Source organism: Coenobita brevimanus, chromosome 18 (genome assembly GCF_032717465.1).
Source record: "Coenobita brevimanus isolate Jiangsu-jjx chromosome 18, ASM3271746v2, whole genome shotgun sequence".
Taxonomy (NCBI): domain Eukaryota; kingdom Metazoa; phylum Arthropoda; class Malacostraca; order Decapoda; family Coenobitidae; genus Coenobita; species Coenobita brevimanus.
The window spans coordinates 8,188,065-8,213,928 of NC_136971.1; the positions used below are offsets into that span (position 1 = coordinate 8,188,065).

General features: G+C 41.1%; 1 protein-coding gene across 1 annotated transcript in view; it reads left to right on the plus strand.

Annotated features, from left to right (window-relative positions):
* LOC145391352 (uncharacterized) overlaps positions 1-25,864 on the plus strand; it is a 210,905-nt gene that overhangs the window by 153,830 nt on the left and 31,211 nt on the right. The window contains exons 15-17 of the mRNA XM_080265950.1: positions 5,272-5,514; positions 11,055-11,168; positions 11,448-11,657. Of these exons, the coding sequence (XP_080122076.1) occupies positions 5,272-5,514; positions 11,055-11,168; positions 11,448-11,657 (567 nt within the window). The remainder of the gene's footprint in view (positions 1-5,271; positions 5,515-11,054; positions 11,169-11,447; positions 11,658-25,864) is intronic.

Consider the following 25,864-nt stretch of genomic DNA (forward strand, 5'->3'; position numbering starts at 1 on the left):
TTTGCTTGGTGGAGGCTAAATTGCCCCGAGATGTTGTTATAAAAATATTTGGATGGAACAATTATAATGTTTGGAGGAAGGATAGAGAAAGCAAGTTTGGGGGAGTTATAATTATTTTAACCCGTAATGACCTAAGCGCAAAAAATATAGAAATTGAAAGTACCATAGCTGAACTTCTGGGAATTGAAACAGAAGACAGTAATGGAGAAAAAAATAGATGTAATAGTATTTTACATGCCTCCCAAAACTAGGGCATGGACAAAAGAAGATTATGAACAGTTAATAAGAGAATCCATTATTAAACTAAAGATGTTAATTGAACAAAGAAGTAGAATAATAATAATGGGAGATTTTAACTGTAGAGAAGTTGATTGGGAAAGTGTGGATGCTGGGAACAATGAGGAATCATGAGGAAACAAATTAATGGAATTGGTGATGGAAAACATGTTAACCCAATTGATTAAAGAAAGTACAAGAATTAGGGGTGACAACGAACCATCAAGGCTCGACTTAGTATTCACAACGGACCCAAATGATGTGAGGAACCTGCAATGCACCTTTGGTAAAAGTGATCATCAGGTTATTGAGATGGAAGTGGCAGGAGTAAGGGAAGGATAAAGAGGTGAAAAACACCAAGAAAATAGATACAATTATGGGAAGGCAGACTTTGCTTCCGTGAGGAACTATTTCCAAAATGTAGACTGGAGTAAAATGAATACGATCACAAATGCTGATAAGAAATATGAGTTTTTGATAGAAGTATATGAAACAGGAGTTAGTAAATATGTCCCAAAATTTTCTGCAGCTATGGAAAGGAAGAAAGAAAGGTTTAACAACAGATGTAGAATGGTACATGAGGCAAGAAAATGAGCATGGAATAAAGTGAGAAGAAGGTATAGTGAAAGGGCTGGGAGGAGTACAAGCAGGTAAGAAATGAATATGTAAGGGTGTGGAGAGAAGAAAGGACATACGAAAAGGATATTGTAAATGAATCTGAAAAAGAGCCAAAACTGTTTTATAGGTTTATAAATGGTAAAATGAAAGTTAAAGATGGTATAATACGATTGAGGGATGGAGATGAAACTTACGAAAGAGAAGAAGAATTGTGCAAAATAATGAACAACAAGTTGCAGTCAGTCTGTGTGTTGGAGGAGGAATTTAGGGAACCTGAAATGGAACCCAGGATAATGGGAATGGCAGAAATTACAGGGGACATACATGAGGTGCTACAGGTAATAAGGAGTTTGGATGTGAGAAAAGCAGTGGGACCAGATGGTGTGGCTGGATGGATCCTGAAGGAATGTGCAGACCAGTTAGTGTGGCCTGTTTATGTCATCATCAAGACCTCGCTGGAAAATGGACAGTTACCTAAAGATTGGAAAAGAGCTAGTATTGTGCCAGTCTTCAAGGGAGGAGATAGGGAAGATCCTTTCAGTAGCAGACCTGTATCACTTACTAGTATTGTTTGTAAAATCTGTGAAAAAATTATTAGAAAAAGATCAATAAAGCATTTAGATGAAAATGAAGTGATCTCTCTATCTATCTATATACCTAGACTGCTTCCCCCATGGAAAGGGAGGTAGCCGAGACAGGACGACACACTCCCCATTTACTCATCCATTCAAACAGTCATTCGCATCTTAGCCCCAAAGGGGAGAAGGGACAGGTCCTCACCACACCATACCACACATGGGTCAACTGTGCAGTGCAATCAGTGACATCTGCACACCAAGAAAATTTGGTTTTAGGGAAGGAAGATCATGTGTTACTAACCTATTAAGTTTCTACAGTAGGGTAATAGATGTCATACAAGAGAGAGAGGGATGGGTGGATTGTGTCTATCTTGGTCTGAAGAAAGCATCTGACAGGGTGCCCTATAGGAGACTGCTGTGGAAGTTGAAAACCTTTGGAGGGGTGCATGGGAAAGTATTAAAGTGGATGGTGCATGGGAAACTATTAAAGTGGATGGGAGATTATTTGATGGGAAGGCAGATGAGAATAGTTATAAGAGACAAGGTTTCTTAATGGAAAAACGAGACTAGTGGAGTACCCCAGGGCTCAGTCTTAGCCCCAATAATGTTTCTGATATATGTAAATGATTTGCCAGAGGGTTTGAATAGTTACATGAGTATGTTTGCAGGTGATGTTAAAATCATGAAACATATTTAATGTATTGATAGTTGTAAAAAACTCCAAGAGTACTTGGACAAACTCCACAGCTGGAGCCAGACTTGGAAAATGGATTTTAATGCCAAGAAGTGTCATGTATTAGGAATGGGAATGAGTGAAAAAAGACCGCACTGGACATATAAAATGGGCAATGAGATTATTACTAAAAGAAAAGATGAGAAAGACATGGGAGTGATTATTCAGGATGACTTGTCACCAGAAAAGCATATAAACAAAATTATTGGAAGAACTTATGGATTACTGACCAACATGAGAGTGGCTTTTAATTATATGGATGAGGAAATGCTGAGGGAGTTGATAGTGATCATGATAAGACCAAGACTATAGTATGCGGCTGTGGTATGGTCACCTCATTTGAAGATGCAAATTGATAAACTAGAAAGGGTTCAACGAATGACAACGAGGATGATACCATGCTTAAATGAACTCACCTACGAGGAGAGATTGTACCAACACTGTGCGAGAGAAGGGAAAGAGGTGACTTGATCACAATATTTAGATATGTAAGAGAATTGGAAAGGGTGGATAGAGAGGATCTTTTTGTGTTGGATGATAGAAGAACAAGAGGTCATGACTTCAAGTTGAGGAAAAGCAGATGTCTTAATGATCTTAAAAGGTTCAGTTTCCTGAATAGAAGCATAAGTATTTGGAATGACAGGTGAAGAGGTGGGGCGGGCAAAAAACATTCATGTGTTTAAAAGTAAACTAGATAAATGTAGATATGGAGACAGGACAACACAAGCTTAGCTCAGTTCCTGTATACTACAAATAGGTAAAAAGACACACACACACACACACACACACACACACACACACACACACACACACACACACACACACACACACACACACACACACACATGAGTTTGGATTCAGAAGTGGAAGGTCATGTGTTTCTAACTTGTTGAGCTTTTACTTAAGAGCGATTGATGTGGTACAGGAGAGAGATGGTTGGGTGGATTGTGTGTACTTAGACTTAGAGAAGGCCTTTGACAAGGTACCTCATAAGAGACTAATGTGGAAACTAGAATATATAGGAGGACTAAAGGGGAAACTTCTGGAATGGATGAGAGACTTTTTGAGAGACAGACAAATGAGGACAGTAATAAAGGATAAGATGTCTGGATGGAGGGAAGTAACAAGTGGAGTCCCTCAAGGCTCAGTGTTGGCGCCAGTAATGTTCCTGATTTACGTAAATGATATGGTAGATGGAGTGAACAGTTATGCAAGTCTGTTTGCTGATGATGCAAAGATCATGAGGAAGATAGAGGTTGAGGAGGATTGTAAAATACTGCAGGAGGATTTGGATAGGATACACAATTGGAGCCGGACGTGGGAAATGAAATTTAATGTAAAGAAATGTAAAATATTGGAAATGGGTAAAAGTACCAGACCATCACTGAATTACTTTTTGGGTAATGAATTAATCACAAAAAGGAAAGAAGAGAAAGATTTGGGAGTGCTGGTCCAAGATAGTTTGTCACCAGAAAAGCACATTAACAAGATAGTTGGAGAGACTTATAAGCTCTTGACTAACATAAGAGTAGCATTTCATTATATGGATGAGGAAATGATGAAAAAATTGATAGTGGCCATGATCCGCCCCAGGTTAGAATATGCAGCGGTAGTGTGGTCCCCACACAAAAAGAAAGATATAAACAAGATTGAGAGAATACAAAGAACAGCAACCAAGATGGTCCCCAGTCTGACAGACCTGTCATACAGAGAGAGACTGGAAAAACTGGATTTGCCTTCGTTAGAGGAAAGGAGAAAGAGGGGAGACATGATTGCGGTGTTCAGGACCATGGTGGGAGTAGATAAAATTGACAAAGAAGATCTGTTTGTATGGGATAAGAGAGCAACAAGAGGACATGGAATGAAATTGAAAAAGTCAAGCTGCTTGAAGGATATCAAGAAAAATAGCTTTCCTTACAGAAGTATAGACTTATGGAATAGCCTGGACAAAGAGATCGTCCAGTCTAAAAACTTAAACGAGTTTAAAGCTAAATTCGACTTATTGAGAAACAGCGACGGAAACCCACGAGCATAGTACATTCCGTGTATATCACAATTAGGTATATTAGGTAAATACTTAAATATTTGGAACGACTTAGACAAAGAGGTGGTGCATGAGAAAAACATTCATGTGTGTAAAGGTAGACTTGATAAATGTGGATATGGAGACAGGACAACACGAGCATTGCTCAGTTCCTGTATACTACAAATAGGTAAATACAAATAGGTAAATACACACACACACACACACACACACACACCTTATTGGAAGAGTTAACCAGTACTCTTAGTTATTTATTATTGCATCTGGTCAACTCAGAAGCAGTTTTATTCACTCTGCCATTCCCACTGTCTGTTACCTCCAAGGTATATTGAAATTAATGGATTTTAAATGTGGCATTCATTTTGTTAAATTAATTTTCTTTGGAAAGGATAAGTATTTTAGGCTTAGCCTTCAATTCTTTCTTTTATGCATTCAAAAGATATTTGAATTCTCTAGTTTTAGCCCCTTGCTGTTTATAAGATCTTGTACCTCTCTTCTCCGTCATTCTTTCCTCATTGCCCTTTCCCCCATGTGCTTGTTCACCTCTTGTCATACCATCATCATTCTGCCTTCCCTTAAGTTTTTCTCATTCCCCTCTCCTTGACATTCTTCTTGGTTCACTCTCCCTCATTCTCTCATCATTGCTCTTTCCTTCATGCTCCCTCATTATCCTCTTTCTCAAGTTCATCTCTTTCCTCACATTTCCTACTCTGTAATGTTTTCCTCATTCCCTTCTCCTTCATGCAGTCATCATTCCAAATTCCCTCATGTTTTCCCCATTTCCCTCTCCCTCATGCTCTCTTCATTCCACTTCCCATCATTCCTAGTCTATCGAGACATCACATTCACTTTTTCCTGAAGTTCACAGAATACTGTACAACCACTCCTCTTTTACTTTACTACCTGGGATTTTGAGGATGGTAATTTAATATGTGCAGGTTTGAATCATGAGAATATTGTACAGTAGTAAAGAAACCTGCAGGATCTCACATACAGTATTTATTTACAACCTTTGTTCACAGATAAAGGGAATGAATGCATTGTTTGGCCTGCGTGTGAGAGTGACAGTGGGTGAACGGTTGCTGGTGGGTGTTGGAACAGCAACGGGTGTGTTCCTGGCCGCCCTTCAATCTCCGCCAGTCCCACGAGTGACATCAGGAGGCACTGGGCAGGACAATGAACGTCAGAGGGTGGAAATCCAAAGGAAGCTTCACTCCACCATAGCCAGAAATAAAGAGGCATATGGAACAAGGCGAGCACATGCGGTAGGTTATGTACAGTTAACAGACTTCTTTCTTGTACATAACATTATGAAATCAGTCAAGGGATTTTGGAGTACTGGATTCTACATGCAGGGATATGTCTCAGGTTAAAGTAAGGGCCAGATGGAAAGAATATTTTGAAAGTCTGATGAATGGGAATGGAGAGAGCAAAGCGGCTGTTAATGTGATTGGTTTTGGGAGTGCACAGAGAAGGAATGCAGTGCCAGGAAATGTGACAATCGCAGAGGTGAAGAATAGGGTGGCTTGTTGGAGACATGTAAGAAGGCATGGATGAGTGTAACTTTGCCATTAGAGTGGGAAAAGGCAGTGATTGTACCCCTGTACAGTAATAAAGGTGAGCAAAGTGAGTGCAAGAATTATCATAGCATAAGTTTATTGAGTGTTGTAGGGAAGGTTTATGTAAGAAGTATTATAGAGAAAGTAAGAGAGAGATCAGAAGTCCTAGTGGGTGACAAATACGGTGGCTTTAGGAGTGGCAGAGGATTTGTGGATCAAATATTTGCGATAAGAGAGGTAGTGGAGAATGCATGTGAGAAGGACTAGAAGGTGTTAATGGCATTTATGGATCTAGAAAAGCATACAATGGAGTAGACAGAGAAGGATTGTGGAAGGTTTTGTGCATGTACGGTGTAGATGGTAAGCTGCTAGGTGCTGTCAAGAGTTTTTATGATGGTAGTAAGGCATGTGTAAGGGTAAATGGACATCTTAGTGACTGGTTCACGATCATTGTGGGCGTGCGACAAGGTTGTGTGATGTCCCCATGGTTCAGTTTATATGTGGATGGGGCGATGACGGAAGTAAAAACACGAGTAATAGAGAGAGGAATGGCATTGGTAATGAATGGTGATGGATGGAATATCTCATATTTGTTGTATGCCGATGATCCAGTGCTACTTGCAAATACCGGACAAGAGCTTGGTAGACTAGTGCAGAGTTTTGTAGATGTCTGTGAGTGGCATGCCTCGAGAGCAAATGTAGAAAAGAGTTCAGTGATGGTTATTGTGAGAGTAGGTGACCCTCAGTGTGATGTTACAGTGAATAGAGAGAGACTGGAATTGGTGAGAGTTCAAATACCTGGGTACAATGATGGAAAAGAGAGGAAAATGTGCAAAAGAAGTGGAAAGTAGAGTGACACAAGGAAGGAAAGTAGCTGGTGCTATGAAGGCCTTGATAAAAACCAGAGACTTGAGTGCTGCAGCTGCATGAGGCTTACATAAAGGAGTGTTGGTACCAACTTTAACATACTGATGTGAGCCTTCAGTGTGACATGAAAATGAAAAGCCAAGAGTAAGAGCGTTGGAGATGGGACTGCAGAGGAATGTATGTGGAGTTAGAGAGTGGATAGGATACAGAATAATGTGATTTGTGAAAGATGCGGAGTGAGGAAGTCGGTGGACACCAGAACTGAAGAGAGTGAACTGAGATGGTTTGATCATGTGGAGAGAATGGATGACAGTAAAGTGGTGAAAAAGGTATATTTAAGTGAATTTGAAGGAGGAAGGAGGCGAGGTAGGCCTAGAAGAAGGTGGAGGGATATGGTGGATGAGTGTGAGGAAGAGAGGTGTGGAAGTTGGTGAGGTCAAGTTACTGACAAGAGACGAAGCTGGCTGGATGAATTTTGTGCAGAGAAGCAGATAACCAGGGATTTGGCAACCCTTTTTAACATGGCAGCATTTGGAATGACTATCAGATATTTATATGTGAAGCTACAAAACATAATGAAATTTTGGGGGGCCCCATCTAATGGAGCCAGGATTCCGTGGGCTTGAATGATGAGTAAATGGAAACATGGCCCATTGAACTGGGCAAACCCAGGCTGTCTGGATGTTGCTACCCTAAGATGGGAAAGGAAGTCCAGATGATGATGAGGTCAAAGTCGAAGGTGTTGTTGCTTAATCCCAGCCTGTTTAATTGAGCAGATCTATTGACTTCAGGTAAGCAGCTGTCCCTGTAGGGTTGTTCCATTGGTTTCTTGCACCATTTATGTGTCTGTGTCTGTCTTAGTTTGGCATACACCGTTCGGTGCTCCATTATGAGTATTATATTGTGTGGGCTTATTCTACGAGTTTGGTATGTGTCATCTGTGTTTCCACCCAGCCCAAACCTAAGTTGGTAGCTGAGGAGAGCTGGATTATGTCATGATCTAAGTCTAGTTAAACGAACTCGATTATCTCTATTTAAGGACACCTCTGATGGGCCAATGGGAAGAGGGGAACCTTTTAGTATGGTGTTGTGATCTGGGTGTTGTATCAGCCCTGCAGATGAAGTGAGTGTGAAGATGTTTCCTCTTTGCCAGAGTTGGAATGTCTGGAGGTGGGATATTGTTGTAGAGGGTATGGTAATGTTTTTGTGGTGATTGTTTTATGCACCTAAGATGATTGTTTTATGTGCTTAGTTATATTGTGTCTCTGTAGTGTACTGGAACAGAGTGCTGTGTAGAATTGTATGCCCCTCATATCAAAGTAGTCTTTGACAGGGATGACTTTAGTTTCAAAATATAAATGAGCTTTGGGAGTGGTTTTGGTGCAGCCAGTGATGATGCATAGAGCATGTTCTTCATGGTGTGAAAGGTGTTGTAATTGGTATTTAATAGGATGGAAGCCTATACTAGGGAGGCATAGGACATCACTGATCTAGTGTGTTGTTTGTAGAGTAAGAAGGGTGTTTCTTTTTGTTGCCCAAAGTCTGGCCCTGTAGTTGCTGTGAGTGCATTGAATCTGGTGGAGCACTGCCTCTTGATGTCTTGTATGGGGTCCTTGAAGGTGAGTCTGGTGTTGTATTGTCACTCCAGGTATCTCAGTGAGGTGTTTATGTGGCACACTTAGTCTGGTTTTGCAATAGGACTGTTCGTCATGTGCTAAATTGCTAGAATATTTATTAAAAAGTTATACCCCTTTTCAGAATAACATAAAAAATTTGGTCATGATTTTGCTAGAACAATATTTTCGACAACCACTTCCAAGAATCGTTTGCAGATGCGGTGATGCCCACAAGCCGACAGTCAGCTGTCAGAGCCAAGATTGCGGCCCAGTGTTTACATTTGCTGTAATCATATGCCTTTTGTTCCATTTTGTGCATGAAAGGCCACTGAAACATGATTGTTATTGCCAGATAACACTGAAAGTGCTTAACAAATAGTGCAATGTGTGATATTAAGTTAAATGATACCTATTTGTGTGTCAGATTCAGTATATAAATTTGTGACTTGGAAACTGTGTCAACCTTAAATACACAGCCTCCCCAGTCAACAGTAGATGGGACCTCCAGTCAGTTAGTTGATTGAGGCAAGATAGTTGCCCAGTGTTTATATTTGCTCTGATTGTCTGCCTTTCATTCTGTTTTGGGCATGAAAGACCATTGCTATCACCAAATAACAGTGCAAATGCATAGCAAATGGTGCATTGTGCAGTATTAAGTGAAGTGACAACTTCTTTTATATGAAATACTGAAACTTATGACATGGAAATTGTGTCTGGCAGGTATGTTGCCCCTAGTGGAAAGTTTGGTGCCACTGAAGAGCACCAAGGGCAATCCTAAAAGAGTAAGATTTTTTAGATTTTATGATTCATGGTTGAGGGCACCCTCCATTACACCACTGAACTCATGTTATATAGACATCACTATACAGTAAGTTGCTATGCCATAGGTTTTCACATGACACAGTCTACTCTTATCACATTGTGAGACCTGACTGCTTATTGGTAAGTGTTATGTGGGGAGTCAGAGGTATAGCACACAAACCCACAGTCAAACAGCTTTCCCCAAGATATTTCTCAGTGACTATTTAGTTTTGAAATGCAGTCAATTGCAATACTTATTTTTCCCTCATGTTGTGTAATGTTTTCAGTCATGTGGTATAAAACTGTGCTGTAAATATTTATAATACTGTATAATTAAAATGTGAAACTTATACCTTTTCATATACAGTATTTCAGTAGCCAGTATTGAAAGGAGTTCAAATACCAGTCTTTATGTGTTTTATTTTTGATAGACAGTTAAATTTTGTAAGCACAACTTTCTCGTGAAGCATCTTCTAAGATGCTCTTCAGAATGTTTGTAGAATCATTAAACTTAAACTTTATCATAAGTTGAATACAGCTGAATGTTATAATTTGTCACATAACTTATTCTTCAGCAAAGACAATAACCATAATTTAAACTTATAAATTTTATCTGTCTATTGCCAGACACCTTAATCCCGTCAGGGGTGGCCACTAACAAATCACCTCCATGTTGCCCTGTCCTGTGCCATTTCACTGCCCTGCTCCCAGCTCACACCTTCCTCTCTCATATACCTCTCTCTCCACTCCATCCCTCCATCTCATCCTTGGCCTCCCCCTCCCTCTCCCCCCCTGCACCTCACTCACATACACTCTCCTCATCAGTCTCTCCCTCTCCACATGGCCAAACCACCTTAGTGTGTTTCTCCTAATGTTTCCTATCACATCTTCATCCACACCACAACGCTCCTTCACTTCCTCATTTGTTAGGCTGTCTCTCCAAGTGACTCCACATGTTCCTTTCAAATAACTCATTTCCACTGCTCTCACTCTTGACTTCTGTCCCTCCAACAAGGTTCAAGCTTCACTTCCATATATTAGAGTTGGTATCACAATACTGTCATGTAGTAACTTTTTCACTTCCATGCTCACTTCCCTGTTTCTTATCACTGCTTTCAAGGAACCAGCAACCTTTCTTCCCTGCTGCACCCTTTCAAGCACTTCACCCTTAAAACTTCCATCCTTACTCATCACACTACCCAAGTACTTAATTGCAATCACATTCTCCATTTCCTCCCCATCCAGCCTCACTGTACATTCACTGACTTCACTTCTCTCGGAGACCATCACATTACTCCTCCTTACATTCACGTTTAGATTCTGTTTCTTACACACTCTCCCAAACTCATCCACCAAGCCATGCAGCTCTCCTTCGTCTTCACTTAACAGCACAATATCATCTGCAAACAATAGTTCAGGTAATTTTCAAATACTGCCCTCTCTCACTAGGGCCACTTCAACATCCACTGCCTTACCTTGTATCTCCTTTATAACGCCATCCATATACAGATTGAACATGGAGACATGACACATCCTTATTTCAATCCAGCCTTCAGATAGAAAAATTCACTCAGTTCACTATCCACACACGCTGCAGCCTTAGCACCCTTATACATATCTTCACGGCCTTCAACAACTTCCCATGTGCTCCTTATATTCTTAATACTTTCCGCAGTCCTTGTTTATCCACCCTATCATATGCTTTCTCGAAATCCATGAAGGCTGCACACAACTTGTTTACCTTCTCTAGAAACTTTTCCACTATAGATCTAAGAATATACATACATACATATATATATATATATATATATATATATATATATATTTCTGGATATTCACTTTGTGGGTATTTTAGTTCCCTAACCCCACAGGTAGTGAGAAGAAGTGCTGTATTGCAATCTATTAGATTACTCAGTAAAGTAAAATGATGTAGCAGTTAGCTGAATTTTAGTTGCCATGCAGGATATGGTGGGGGATGAAGTCAGTGGAGGTCGAGGATCAGACACAGAAGACTCTGAGGATGATCTGCCAGAAATTGATCTGTCTTCTGGCAACAAGGACACATCTGTCTTGGAGGTAACATCATCCTGGTCAGTCCCATACTATTGATGATAAGAAAAAAGGAAGCATGGAACACTGCCTGTCAGAATGTACCATAATGTATGTATGTATGTATGTGAAGGTGATGCATAGAGATATTTTATGTAGGAGAAGGACTATTGAAGCTATGCCAAGAGTCAGACAAAAAAAAAAAAAATGATGATGATTGTTATGGTGTTGGTGGTGAGAGGATTGGATATTGATAATGATGATGGTGATAGGATTGGATCATAACAGTGCAATTCCTTGTCACAGCTGGATGACATAGAGGACCTTGAGATGATCGGACTTCTGGTAGAGGCTCCCCCAGTTCCCTTAGTAGCAGTGAGCACCCAACATCCCCCTGGCATACCTACAGAAACGCTTGTCACCAACCTGCAGATGTTTACCCGAGTCTGGCGTACAAAGGTCCCACCAGTACTCAACCATCACACCTTCAGTCAGTACTTTGATAAGCTATTGCAGGTAAGTAGAGTGCATTGATAAACTGTTGCAGTTAAGTACTATACTTTGATTAATTATTACAGGTAAGTAGATCACTTTGATAAACCGTTGCCTGTAAGTAGAGTGCTTTGATAAACTGTTGCAGCATCTGGGTGAGGTGACCGTGGCCTGCCAACCAGCGATGCAAAGAAGCTCGAGATCTTTGTCTGGCGGCCCACCTGGTTTATTATTACACCACATAGTAATATCGATAATATTGCCTGACCTCAGCCCATGTCTGTGATAAATGAAATCCAGGAATTCGGGGAACAGGAATTGGAGGGTCAAGTAGACTGTACCACCAGTCGAGCAGGGCAGTACTCCCAAGGTGGATGGAAAGCTGATGACAGGGAGAGCTTGAGCTCCCACTTCATCAGCCCTCAGGACTAGCTCCTGACCATCCCCCTTTGCTGAACATTTTCAGTGTTTCAGTAACACAGAGAGTAGGCCAGCATGCTCTCCAATACATGTTTCTCTAACTGTTTGCACCAAACTACATTCACAGTACACACTACACTTCCTTTTCAAAATTAAAAAAGAAACATGGCTGCAACAAATCAGGCCTTGGAGTCCCCGGGGAGGAGGGGGGGGACCATAAATGACCCCATCATCCGCCCCTCGCCCGGTGACGACTCTTTGAGCTGCCTGGATCCACTGTCTGACTCCCATCTTCTTCATTTCTGCAACATTCGCAGCCTTTTCTCTAACTTTCTGTCTGTCGAACACCACTTCTCCTCCTCTAAACCTCACCTCTTCCTTACTGAGACTCAGCTGTCTGAGACAACTGACAGCAAACCCTTTTCTGTATCCTCCTACTTTCTCTGTACTCATTTCAAAGCCAAAGGTGGATGTTGCGTATATGTATGCAACAGCCTATCTTGTTCTCGTGTTCCTGAACTTGATTCTTCTGAATTCTCTACTCTCTGGCTTCGGCTCTCAAGTCATTCTCTGACTAAATATATCTGCGCTGTTTACTTATCTCCTAATTCTGCTGACTATAAAAATTCTTCGGCTATCTTACTTCTTTGGAACACGTTCTGTCCATTTCTCCCCTATCTGAAATCTCCATTCTAGAAGATTTCAATGTTCACCACCACCTTTGGCTCGCCTTTCCTTTCACGGATCCACCTAGTGAACAAGCCTTCCTCTTTAGTATCCTAAACGACCTATAGCAGCTTGTACAGCACCCTACTTGTATCTCTGACTGCCTTGGAGAGAGCTCCAACATACTTGACCTCTTCCTTACAACTAATCCTTCTGCTTACACTGTTAATCTTTTCTCTCTGTTGGGCTCCTCCAGTCATAACCTTGTTACCTTAACCTGTCCTATCACTCCGGTATGGCCTGCAGACCGTCCAAAGAGACATCGTCTGTGGCATTTTGGAGCTGCGGATTGGGAGGCCCTCAGGCAGTACTTCTTTGATTTTCCTTGGAATTATTATTGCTTCCATGGCCTGGAGCCATCTGAGTGTGCCTTGCGCATTACGGAGGTTATTCTCTTGGGCATGGAAGTATACATTCCTTTCTCATATCCTTTGACTAATGCAAGAAAGCCTTGGTTTAATCACGCTTGTTCTAATGCTATACGCAACAAGGAGAGGGCCTATAAAAGGTACCGGAGCCAACCCACCCCTGAATCACATCCTTTTTATGTTTTTGCCCGGAATCGTTCTAAGTCTGTTCTTCACTCTGCTAAAATGATTTCATCCGTACTAAATGCCCTCAACTCTCCAACTTGAATTCTTCCCGCTCCTTGTGGCACCTTGCCAAAAACCTTTCTAACAACTTTTCCTCATCATCCTTCCCTCCTCTTTTCTATTCTGATGGCTCTGTAGCTATTTCTTCTGCTGATAAAGCAGATCTGTTTGCTCAGACTTTCTCCTCCAATTCCACCTTAGACGATTTCGGTGCTGTTCCTATCTCACTTCCCCCCTCTGACTTCCTCGTGACTGACATTAAAATTTCTTCAGCTGATGTATTTTCTGCCATCACTGGCCTCAATACTATCAAGTCATATGGGCCTGATGGAGCCCCTCCTGTTGTCCTCAAGAACTGTGCTTCTGTGCTTACACCCTGCCTAGGTAAACTCTTTCTCCTTTATCTTTCAACTTTTACCATTCCTTCCTGCTGGAAGTTTGCTCTCATTCAGCCAGTCCCAGAGAAGGGTGACCATTCCCAACCCTCTAACTATTGTCCAATTGCTTTAACATCCTGTGTCTCAAAAGTTATCGAGTCGATTCTTAGTAGAAAAATTTTAAAGCATCTTTCCTATCACAGCCTTCTTTCTGATCGTCAGTATGGATTCCATCAGGGACGCTTCACTGCCGATCTTCTCATCTACCTTTCAGGCTCTTGGTCATCCTCCTTTCGCAACTTTGGCGATCATTTTGCCATTGCACTTGACATCTCCAAGGCTTTCGATCGAGTCCGGCATAAATCTTTAATTTCCAAACTTCCCTCTTACGGTTTCTATCCTTCTGTCTGTACCTTCATCTCTAGCTTCCTTTCTGGTTGTTCTATTGCTGCTGTTGTAGACGACCATTCTTCTTCTCCTAGATCTATCAACAGTGGTGTTCCTCAGGGCTCTGTCCTATCACCAACTCTCTCTCTTTTATTCATCAGTGATCTTCTAAACAGTACACCTAATCCTATCCACTCATACGCTGATGATTCCACCCTTCACCTTTCCATTCGGTTCCCGCAATGTCCATCTCAGCAGTTACTTCAACAAACAAGGGATGAGGCTATGGCACACCTAATGTCTGACTTGGCTCGTATCTCGGATTGGGGTAAAAATAATCTTGTTTTTAATGCATCAAAGGCTCAGTTTTTACACCCATCAACCCATCAAAATCTTTCACAGGCGTACACACTAATGTTTAATAATATCCAGCTTAGTCCTGCATCATCCTTGAACATTCTTGGGGTTTCATTCACATGGGACTTAACTTGGAAAGATCATATTGCATCTCTTGTAAAATCTGCTTCCAAAGGATTAGGTGTGCTAAGCAGACTCCACGCCTTCTTTGTCCCTGCACAGTTGCTAACTTTATACATGGGTTTTATTTGCCCCCGTTTAGAGTACAGCTCTCGTGTGGTGAGGCTCCCCACAAACAGCACTTCTCAATAGGATGAAGTCAAAGGCTATTCGTCTCATCAGCTCTCCTCCTCTTACTGGCTCCCTTCAACCTCTGTCTCTTCACCGCACTGTTGCCTCTTTATCTCTTCTATCGCTACTTTAATGGTCACTTCTCCTCTGAACTGTCTGCATATATATATATATATATACGTTGGGTCTGGTTAGTACTTGGATGGGTGACCGCCTGGGAACACCAGATGCTGTTGGCATCCCTACGTGTCAAGTGGGGTTGGTGGAGGATTAGTGCCCCTCCCTGTAAAACAATTAACTCTAAGCCCTTGACCACCCCGTTTGGGATACATGGCGTCTGGCAATGGATGGATGGATGGAAACCCTCTCTAATTCGAACCCGAATAATTCGGAAATCAGTTAATTCGGACCTTTTTTGACCACCAGACAAAAAATTTTAATTCGGATATAATTCTAATTAAGCAAGACAGGTCCGAAAAGTGTTCCAGCGATAAGTGGACGTGAACAGTTTTTTTAGTGATAAGTGTAGTAATAAATGTAATTTTTAAGAACTGTGCAGTACCTTCGGTACAGTCTCTACAACAGTGTTGCAGGACTTCATTATCAAGGTTTGACACTATTTATTGTACTGTGCACTATTTGAGTATAAAGTAATAATATACTGTACCGTTTAATATTTTTGTAAAAATGCCATGTTTTAGTGAGCATGGTTGTGACCTGGGGATAGGGGCAAGGATGAGTGCCAATAATTCAGATTTTTGGATTATTCGACATAGGGTTCCCCCCAATTAATCTGAATTATAGAGGGTTTACTGTATATATATTGTTACGGAACAGAGAAAGATAATGTACACTTTAAGTGAGAATACGAAGAGTCACTACTGTCCCGTAAAGTTCCAGGTTCAAAACAAAAGAGTTAGGTAAAATTACAAGTTAAAGTTTAATGCTTAAATTAACAACAAAACATTCAGGACTCATAAGGATAATGTAATGGCAAATAAACAGGTTAAATATATGGTTAACTGCAATAGCCTCTATTAACACGAAATTAGCAAGAGTAAATTTATCTAAGTCAGCCCTGATGAAATGAGATACCAGATAATACTCAGTGAATGCCAGATAAATAATTACAGATACAAACTATTATCAAAAATGACTGACATAAAGATCCATACATGAATTACAAAAACTTCACTAAGCCTACAAATTAAACTTATGCTATACAGTACAAGAAAAAATGCAACAACAGTTATACTCAAATTACACACAGCTGCTAGATGGTTGGAGACTTCTTGAGCACTCACAATAATAATATCTGTACATGGGAGGACAGAGATGTGAACAAAATGAGGAGCAGATCTAAGTGGCAATGATGCAGAGACTGAGCTCATTATATAGGGGCCAGGAGAGCTTGATACAACTTGTAATGAGGACGCGCAAATGAAGCCATGGGGGCAAAGAGATGACAATCCCGCAAAGTATAACAGAGATGTCGGCTTACTCTACTATAACGGTAGAAGGGGGGGACTGAGGCAGAACACACTCGTGATCAAACATGCAGCAACTGTGCGTTAAAATTACACAAAGGATGATGAAATCATAGGCTATGTAACACCTCCCCACAAAGAAAAAGAAATTTACAAAGGAAATTTCTTATTACTCTAAACAATCTGTCTAAAGTCTAGATAAGCAATCTGCAATAACATTTTCTTTCCCCTTGACATGTTGTATGTCTAATGAATACTCCTGAAGAAGTAGACTCCATCTTGCCAATCTCTGATTTTTATCTTTAAACTTACTAAGGAATTTCAGTGGGTTATGATCGGTATAAATGACTATGGGGTCAAAACCAGAACACAAATAAAATGAAAAATGCTGTAAACCCAAAATCAAGGCCAAAAGCTCTTTCTCAATAGTTGAGTAGTTCTTTTGAGGTGGAGTGAACTTCTTACTGTAATAAGATACAGGATGTTCAATACCCTGATCATCCTCTTGCAGCAAAACAGCCCCAGCTCCTGTATCACTTGCATCAACAGCCATCTTAAAAGGCTTAGCAAAATTTGGAGTAGCGAGCACTGGCTGACTTAATAGAATAGCTTTAAGTTTGTTGAAAGAGGATTCACAGTTATCGGTCCAGACAAATTCAACTCCCTTTTTCAGTAGGTCTGTAAGTGGTGATACAAGAATAGAAAAGTTAAGAACAAATCTCCTGTAATAACCTACCATTCCCAAAAATCTTTGTAGCTCTTTCCTACTTTTAGGTCTGGGAAGATCACTTATAACCTGAACCTTAGCTCCTGGTGGTGCAACATGTCCATCACCAATTACATACCCAAGGTACTGAACTTTAGCTTGACCAAACTCACACTTTGATAAATTAGCTACAAGATTAGCATGAATTAAACGGTCAAGAAATACTGACATGGCATAGGTGATCTTTCCAGTTGTCACTGAAGATTAATACATCATCAATATAAACAACACACCCTGCCAAACCCTCTGTTACAACATTCATGAGCTTCTGAAATGTGGCTGGTGCATTCTTCATACCATACGGCATTACAGAACATGCAAAAGCCTTTCCTAGTGTTACAAAACATGAGATCTCCCTAGCACGTTCAGTCATAGGTACTTGCCAGTATCCCTTTAACAAATCAAACTCACCCATGTACCCAGCCCTTCCGATCTTGTCTATGCAATCCTCCACACGAGGGAGAGGGTAAGTGTCTGTCCTGGCTATCTGATTAACACGTCTGTAGTCGATGCAAAGCCTCTGTGACCCACCTGGCTTAGGGACTAGAGTGACAGGAGAACTCCACTCGCTCTGACAGGGCTCAATCATCTTTTGGTCCAACAGGTAGCCAAGCTCCTTCTGGATGAGAGGAACTTTCACTGGGTTCACACGGTAAGGAGGCAATTTAATTGGCTTTGCGTCTCCAACATCGACATCATGCATCAACACAGTGGTTCTTCCTGGAGTGGCACGGAACACTTGCGGGTACTCCTGCAGTAATGCCGAAAACTCCTGCCTTTCCTTGGGTGGTAGATGAGAAAGCTTAGTCTGGAGATCATTCATGATATCAGGATTCTTCCCCAAACTATCACTCAGGCTCATACTACATGGGAGAGCTTCACTTGCAGACTCGGGTGGAACAGCTACAGTGCAGACTGGATTATTTTCATCCCGCTTGTGATATAACTTTAGCATGTTGATGTGACATAGTTGCTTGCTCTTTCTACGATCTGGTGTGGCGATGACATAGCTGACATCACTGAGTTTCTTCTCCACGAAATAAGGGCCACTAAACTTGGCTTGAAGAGGTTGCCCATGAACTGGTAGCAGAATCAAAACCTGATCTCCTGGCTGAAAGTGGCGTAACCTGGACTTCTTGTCATACCAAGTCTTCATCTTCTCCTGAGCAGCTCCTAAATTCTCTCTCGCCAGCTGTAAAGCAGTGGACAGCCGTTCTTTGAACTTCATCACATACTCCAGCAGGTTGACGTCATCTTCCTCCGACAGCCAGCATTCCTTGAGTAGCTTAAGGGGTCCTCTTACTTCATGGCCAAACAGTAGTTCAAAAGGTGAGAAGCCCAGTGATTCATTTGGAGATTCTCTTGCAGCAAACACAACGAATGGAAGACCTTTATCCCAGTCTTTCTGATGTTCCAAACAGTATTTCTTGAGCATCGATTTGAGTGTTTGATGATATCTCTCCAACGCTCCTTGGGTCTGGGGATGGTAAGCTGAAGACGTGATCTGGGTGATGCCCAACTCTTTCAGAGACTGTTTGAAAACGTTTGACATGAAATTACTTCCCCGGTCTGACTGTACCTCCTTGGGCAGACCAAACTTTGTGAAGAACCCTAGCATTTCCTTAACCACGTTCTTTGCTGAGATATTTCTAAGTGGAATGGCTTCAGGATAACGAGTAGCCATATCAATCATGGTCAACACATAAGAAAATCCTGAAGAAGTCTTAGGAAGAGGGCCCACAATATCCACCAACACACGGGTGAAAGGTGCCTCAAAAGGAGGAATGGGAACTAGAGGTGCAACCTTTTCAGTCTGATTACACTTCCCTACAACTTGACAGGTGTGACAAGACTTACAATACCAGGAAACATCCCTGAAGATACCTGGCCAGTAGAAGTGTTTCAAAATGCGTGCCACAGTCTTCCTCACTCCAAGGTGTCCTGCCAAACTGGAATCATGAGCCACTCTAATGATATCCTGCCTACAAACACGAGGGATGACAACTTGATGTACAACCTCCCATTCACAGTCGGCTGATGCTGTTGGGGGTCTCCACTTCCTCATAAGTACTCCTGACTTTACATAATAACAAGTAGAAGCACCAGCTGACTCTTCCTCACTGCAAGCAGAGTTAGCTAGACCTTTCAACTCAGGGTCAGCAACCTGCAACTCAACCAACTCTTGACGAGACAAATTATCAACACTACGGGGTACTGCCTCATCTGGTGAGTGGTCCAAATTAGCAAGAAAAGTGTCAGCTAGGATAACATCATCATCATCATTATCCTCTAAATCACCAGTAACTTTAGACTTAGCCCTAGTGACAGCACATGCAGGGAACACATCAGGGACATCACAATCCTGGGACGCAGCCACTGGCTCACTAGACAACTGAGGAGCTGGACACACTTGACTTCCACCAATATCATTTCCAAGTAAGAAAGTTACACCTGACATTGGGAGTGTCTCAACCAACCCAACCATAACAGAACCATTAACAAAACCAGACTCTAAATTCACTCTGCACAGAGGGACAGAGAAGTAATTATTCCCTACACCTTGTAAGATTACAGTTTCATCAGAGGAATTAACATTAGAGCCTAGAACACTGGTCAGCATAAGGGATTGGCAAGCACCTGTATCACGATATATTTGAACTGATTTCCTGTCATTACTGTCCAGAGGACTGACAAAACCATCAGACAGGAAATTAGCACATGAACTCTTGAGAGTGTCACCCACGTTACTGCTCAAAAGAGGAGCTCCATCATGAGAATTTAAGTTACCCCTCAAAGCAGGTTCAGTTAACTCAGTTAAAGAATTCTGGGAACTCTCAAGAGTGGACACTAGACCAATTGACTGAATATTTAAAGACTCCTTTTTGTTCACATCACGCTGTCTCCTGAAACATCTCTCCGTAGTATGACCAAGCTTACTACAATAAGTACATTTACTTTTCTGAAATCTAGAGGTGAAGCTGGTATTTACTTCCTGAGAAACATCATCCTTATTCTCTTTCCTGTTACCTGTACTCTGAGTAGAGGCAACGTACAGTACTTACTCTCAGCTTTCCCTTTTTCTCTAGAATATCTCTTGTGAGTGAGAACATACTCATCAGCTAAAACTGCAGCATCAGACAAATTATCTATTCTTTTCTCATCAAGATATAGGCTTACTTCTTTATAAATACACCTTTTGAAGTCCTCCAGCAAAATCATCTGCTTAAATTTGTCAAAATCAGAATCCACATTCTTAGAATTTAACCACTGCTCCAACAAATCTTCTTTGATTTTTGCATACTCAACATGGGATTGCTTATCTTGCTTGTAAGTTGTCCTAAATTTTACTCTATAGGCTTCAGGAACAAGCTCATAGGCCTTAAGAATCAAGCTCTTAACTACATCATAATTATCACATTGATCCTGAGGCAAAGATGCATAAGTTACTTGAGCTTTACCGGTGAGAACAGTTTGAAGGAGTACTGGCCAATACTCCTTAGGCCAATTAAAACCTGTAGCTACCCTCTCAAACAACTGAAAATACTTTGTAAAATCAGATTCATTAAAAGGAGGGACAAGTTTAACATTTTTAGCCACATCAAAATCATCAGAGCTAGATGATCCAGTTCCACCTTGTTTCATGCGATACTCATGGTCTGCCTGAATCCTAGCAAGTTCAACTTGTGCGTGAAACTCAGCCTCCTTAACATCAGCCTCCTTAGCATGTGCTTGAAATTCAGCTTCCTTCACACGAGCCTCCTGCAGGGCTAGCTGTAACTTAGCTAATTCAATCTGCGTTTGCTCATTTGGAGGAGTTACATTAAACAAGCTTTTATTAATCATGCCAACAATTTGATCTTTAGAATGATGAGAGTGAACTGCAATTCCCAATTGTTGAGCAACAAGCTTAAGTTCATTCTTTGTTCTGTTTTCTATATCACACACTGTTTGCACATTTGACAAAAAATCTTTGGCTTCATCAAGTGTAGAAATAGTAGCCATCATGAATATATCACAGTCACAAAATATCAAACAATATCCTTATGATAATATCCTGAATATCCTGATATGAGGTCGCCAAATTTATGTTACGGAACAGAGAAAGATAATGTACACTTTAAGTGAGAATACGAAGAGTCACTACTGTCCCGTAAAGTTCCAGGTTCAAAACAAAAGAGTTAGGTAAAATTACAAGTTAAAGTTTAATGCTTAAATTAACAACAAAACATTCAGGACTCATAAGGATAATGTAATGGCAAATAAACAGGTTAAATATATGGTTAACTGCAATAGCCTCTATTAACACGAAATTAGCAAGAGTAAATTTATCTAAGTCAGCCCTGATGAAATGAGATACCAGATAATACTCAGTGAATGCCAGATAAATAATTACAGATACAAACTATTATCAAAAATGACTGACATAAAGATCCATACATGAATTACAAAAACTTCACTAAGCCTACAAATTAAACTTATGCTATACAGTACAAGAAAAATGCAACAACAGTTATACTCAAATTACACACAGCTGCTAGATGGTTGGAGACTTCTTGAGCACTCACAATAATAATATCTGTACATGGGAGGACAGAGATGTGAACAAAATGAGGAGCAGATCTAAGTGGCAATGATGCAGAGACTGAGCTCATTATATAGGGGCCAGGAGAGCTTGATACAACTTGTAATGAGGACGCGCAAATGAAGCCATGGGGGCAAAGAGATGACAATCCCGCAAAGTATAACAGAGATGTCGACTTACTCTACTATAACGGTAGAAGGGGGGGACTGAGGCAGAACACGCTCGTGATCAAACATGCAGCAACTGTGCGTTAAAATTACACAAAGGATGATGAAATCATAGGCTATGTAACAATATATATATATATATATATATATATATATATATATATATAGGAAACCCTGTATAATTCAGATTAATTGGGGGGAATACCATGTTGAATTATCCAAAAATCCGAATTATTGGAGCTCATGCTTGCCCCTATCCCCAAATCACACCCACGGTCACTAAAACGTGGCTTTTTCGGAAAAACATTGAACAGTACAGTATATTATTACTTTATATTCAAAGAGTGGACAATACAATAAAATAGTGTCAAATCTTGATAGTGAAGTCTTGCAACACAGTAGTAGAGTACAATACACTTAACTGTACTGAAGGTACTGTACAGTTCTTAAAAATTACATTTATTACTACACTTATCACTACAAAAACTGTTCATGTCCACTTAACACTGGAATCCTTTTCGGACTTGTCTTTCTTGATTCGAATTTCTCTCTGAATTAAAATTATTTGTCTGGTGATCGAAAAAGATCCAAATTAACCGATTTCCGAATTATTTGGGTTCTAATTAGAGAGGGTTTACTGTGTATATATATATATATATATATATATATATATATATACAGTCAATCCTCATAAATTGCGTGTTCATAAATCACGGATTCATAAATCACGGCTAAGTGGCTGTCAGACTGCCGGCACCCTTAAATCACTGTTAAGTCACGAAAATCTTGGACCTAGGCACCCAAGTGGGCCTTTTCCGAGGAGAATCGTAAACCGCGGCATTCAGATTGAAAATCACGACCCAACAACCAATCACCACGCATCCCTGGTGGCAAGTGTGCATACTAATGCTGCCATGTTGTTGTTCCTGTCCCGCCAGTCCGCACACTACAGACCGTCGCCGTGGAGTACGAGAGTTACCTGCCTTTTTTGTGCAACTTCCCCCCGCCTCCTACCTGCCATGGTCCCTCCCGACCCCCCAATGAAGAGCTCTAAGCAGTATGGCGTCAAGAAGCTGCCGCAGTTGTCGTACAGTCAACGTTTGGAGCTCATTTGTCGTGTTGAGAGGGGAGAGAAGTTTTCAAAGCTGGTGAAAGAGTTTGGGAAGAACATGTGCTGAGAGGTTCTAAGTTCTTCCCAACACCACCCCACTCCATTCACTTAAGCAATTTTGTCATAGGATTAAGGTGAGATCCCTTAATACATGCACTGAATATTCCTAAATTTGTATGATTGTGTTTGATGGTGCTTAGATAGGTGTAGGTAGGGTGCTGTGGGGGTGAGTTGGCCAAAGTCCAGACCCAAAATAATTTTTCACATAAGAGTTATTATTCTTAAATCACAGAATTCATAAATCACGGCAGTGGTCCAGACCCAGATTGCCGCGATTTACGAGGATTGAGTGTATATACATGTATATATATATATATATATTTTTTTTATGCGAGGAAGAAGGAACCAAAGGCCATGAGCCCGCAGTAACAGTTCTCTCCAAGAGAAAAACAAAATACAATAGAGAGCCAAATTCAAGATCCGATCATTTTGAGATGCCTGGACACACTGCGTTTGAAAGACTGGAGATCATAGGCAACAGGAAATACAGACAGAGGGAGACAGTTCCAGAGTTGACCTGTTGCATAAATGAAAGACTGGGAGTAATGGTTAACTCTCGCATTAGAGAGTTGGACAGAAAAGGGATGAGAGTTTGCTGCCTGACGGGTGCTACGCACCCGTCATAGAGGTGGAGGAATGCAAGCAGACAGTTCAGAGGAGCAGTGACCATTAAAGTAGTGATAGAAAAGAGATAAAGATGCAACAGTGCGGCGAAGAGACAGAGGTTGAAGGGAGTCAGTAAGAGGAGGAGAGTTAATGAGATGAAAAGCCTTTGACTTCACCATATTGAGAAGAGCTGTATGTGGGGAGCCTCCCCACACATGAGAGTTGTACTTCACACAGGGGCGGATAAAACTCCTGTATAGAGTCAACAATTGTGCAGGGGTAAAGAAAGAGTGGAGTCGGCTTAGCACACCCAATCTCTTGGAAGCAGATTTTACAAGAGATGTAATATGATCTTTCCAAGATAAGTCCTGAGTAAATGAAACCCCAAGCATGTTCAAGGATGATGCAGGATTAAGCTGAATATTATTAAACATTAGTGGGTATACCTGTGGAAGATTTTGTTGGGTTGATAGGTGTAAGAACTGAGTCTTAGATGCATTAAAAACAACCATATTATTTTTACCCCAGTCAGAGATATGAGCCAAGTCAGACATTAGGTGTGCCATAGCCTCATCCCTTGTTTGTTGAAGTAACTGTTGAGATGGGTGTTGCGGGAACCAAATGGAAAGGTGAAGGGTGGAGTCATCAGCGTATGAGTGGATAGGGTTAGGTGTACAGCTTAGAAGATCATTGATGAATAAAAGGAAGAGAGTTGGTGATAGGACAGAGCCCTGAGGAACACCACTGTTGATAGATCTAGGAGAAGAACGATGGCCGTCTACAACAGCGGCTATAGAACGACCAGAAAGGAAGCTAGCGATGAAGGCACAGATAGAAGGATAGAAAGCGTAGGAGGGCAGTTTGGAAATTAAAGATTTATGCCAGACTCGATCGAAAGCCTTTGAGATGTCAAGTGCAGTGGCAAAGCTTTCGCCAAAGTCCCGAAAGGAGGATGACCAGGAGTCTGAAAAGTAGGTGAGAAGATCGCCAGTGGAGCGTCCCTGACGGAACCCGTACTGACGATCGGAAAGAAGGTTGTGATAGGAAAGATGCCTTAAAATTTTTCTATTGAGAATTGACTCGAAAACTTTTGAAATACAGGACGTTAAAGCAATTGGACAATAGTTGGAGGGTTGGGAGTGGTCACCTTTCCTTGGGACTGGCTGAGTGAGAGCAAACTTCCAGCAAGAAGGAAAGGTACAAGTTGACAGACAAAGGCGAAAGAGTTTGCCTCGGCAGGGTGTAAGCACAGAAGCACAGTTCTTGAGAACAACAGGAGGGACCCCATCAGGCCCATATGCCTTGTTAGTACTGAGGCCAGTGATGGCAGAAAATACATTAGCTGAAGAAATTTTAATGTCAGCCATGAGGAAGTCAGAGGGGGGAAGTGATGGAGGAACAGCACCGGAATTGTCTAAGGTGGAATTGGAGGAGAAAGTCTGCGCGAAGAGATCTGCTTTATCAGTAAAAGAAATAGCTACAGAACCATCAGAGTAGAAAAGAGGAGGGAAGGATGATGAGGTAAAGTTGTTAGAAAGGTTTTTGGCAAGGTGCCAGAAGGAGCGGGAAGAATTCGAGTTGGAAAGTTGTGTACTGTACTGTATATATGTAGTGGTAGGTGTTTGGCAAATATCATCAACTCACTTGATGTAGTCATCTTTATCATTCTTTTTCTGTGCCTGCCTTCCTCTCTTATTTTTCCTATATTTCCAGTCACTTATTACTTTTCTTTCTTTTTCATGTTGCTCTACATTGAGTTATAAGCCTGATGATTTCCTGTGAGCCAGGAAACAATTTTCAGTGCTGGGTGTTAACCATATAACCAACCCATATGTGTTCGGTATGTGTCATCAGATGGGTTGGCAGAGGGTTAGTTCCCATCCCTGTAAAACAGCTTACTCAGAGTCAAACAGCCACCCATTATAGGATTATAGCATCTGGCTATAGATAGATAGATAGATGGCTATATAAATGTCTTAGTGGTTGGTGGGGGCACTCACCATCCTGAAGGGGTCCCTCCTGTTGTCCTCAAGAACTGTGCTGCTGTGCTCACACCCCGTCTAGGTAAACTCTTTTGCCTTTGTCTGTGAACTTGTACCTTTCCTTCTTGCTGGAAATTTACTTTCATTCAGCCAGACCCAAAGAAGGGTGACCATTCTGAACCCTCTAACTATCGCCCAATTGCTTTAACATCTTGTGTCTCAAAAGTTTTTGAGTATATTCTTAATAGAAAAATTTAAAAGCATCTTTCCTATCACAGCCTTCTTTCTGATCGTCAGAATGGGTTCCATCAGGGACGCT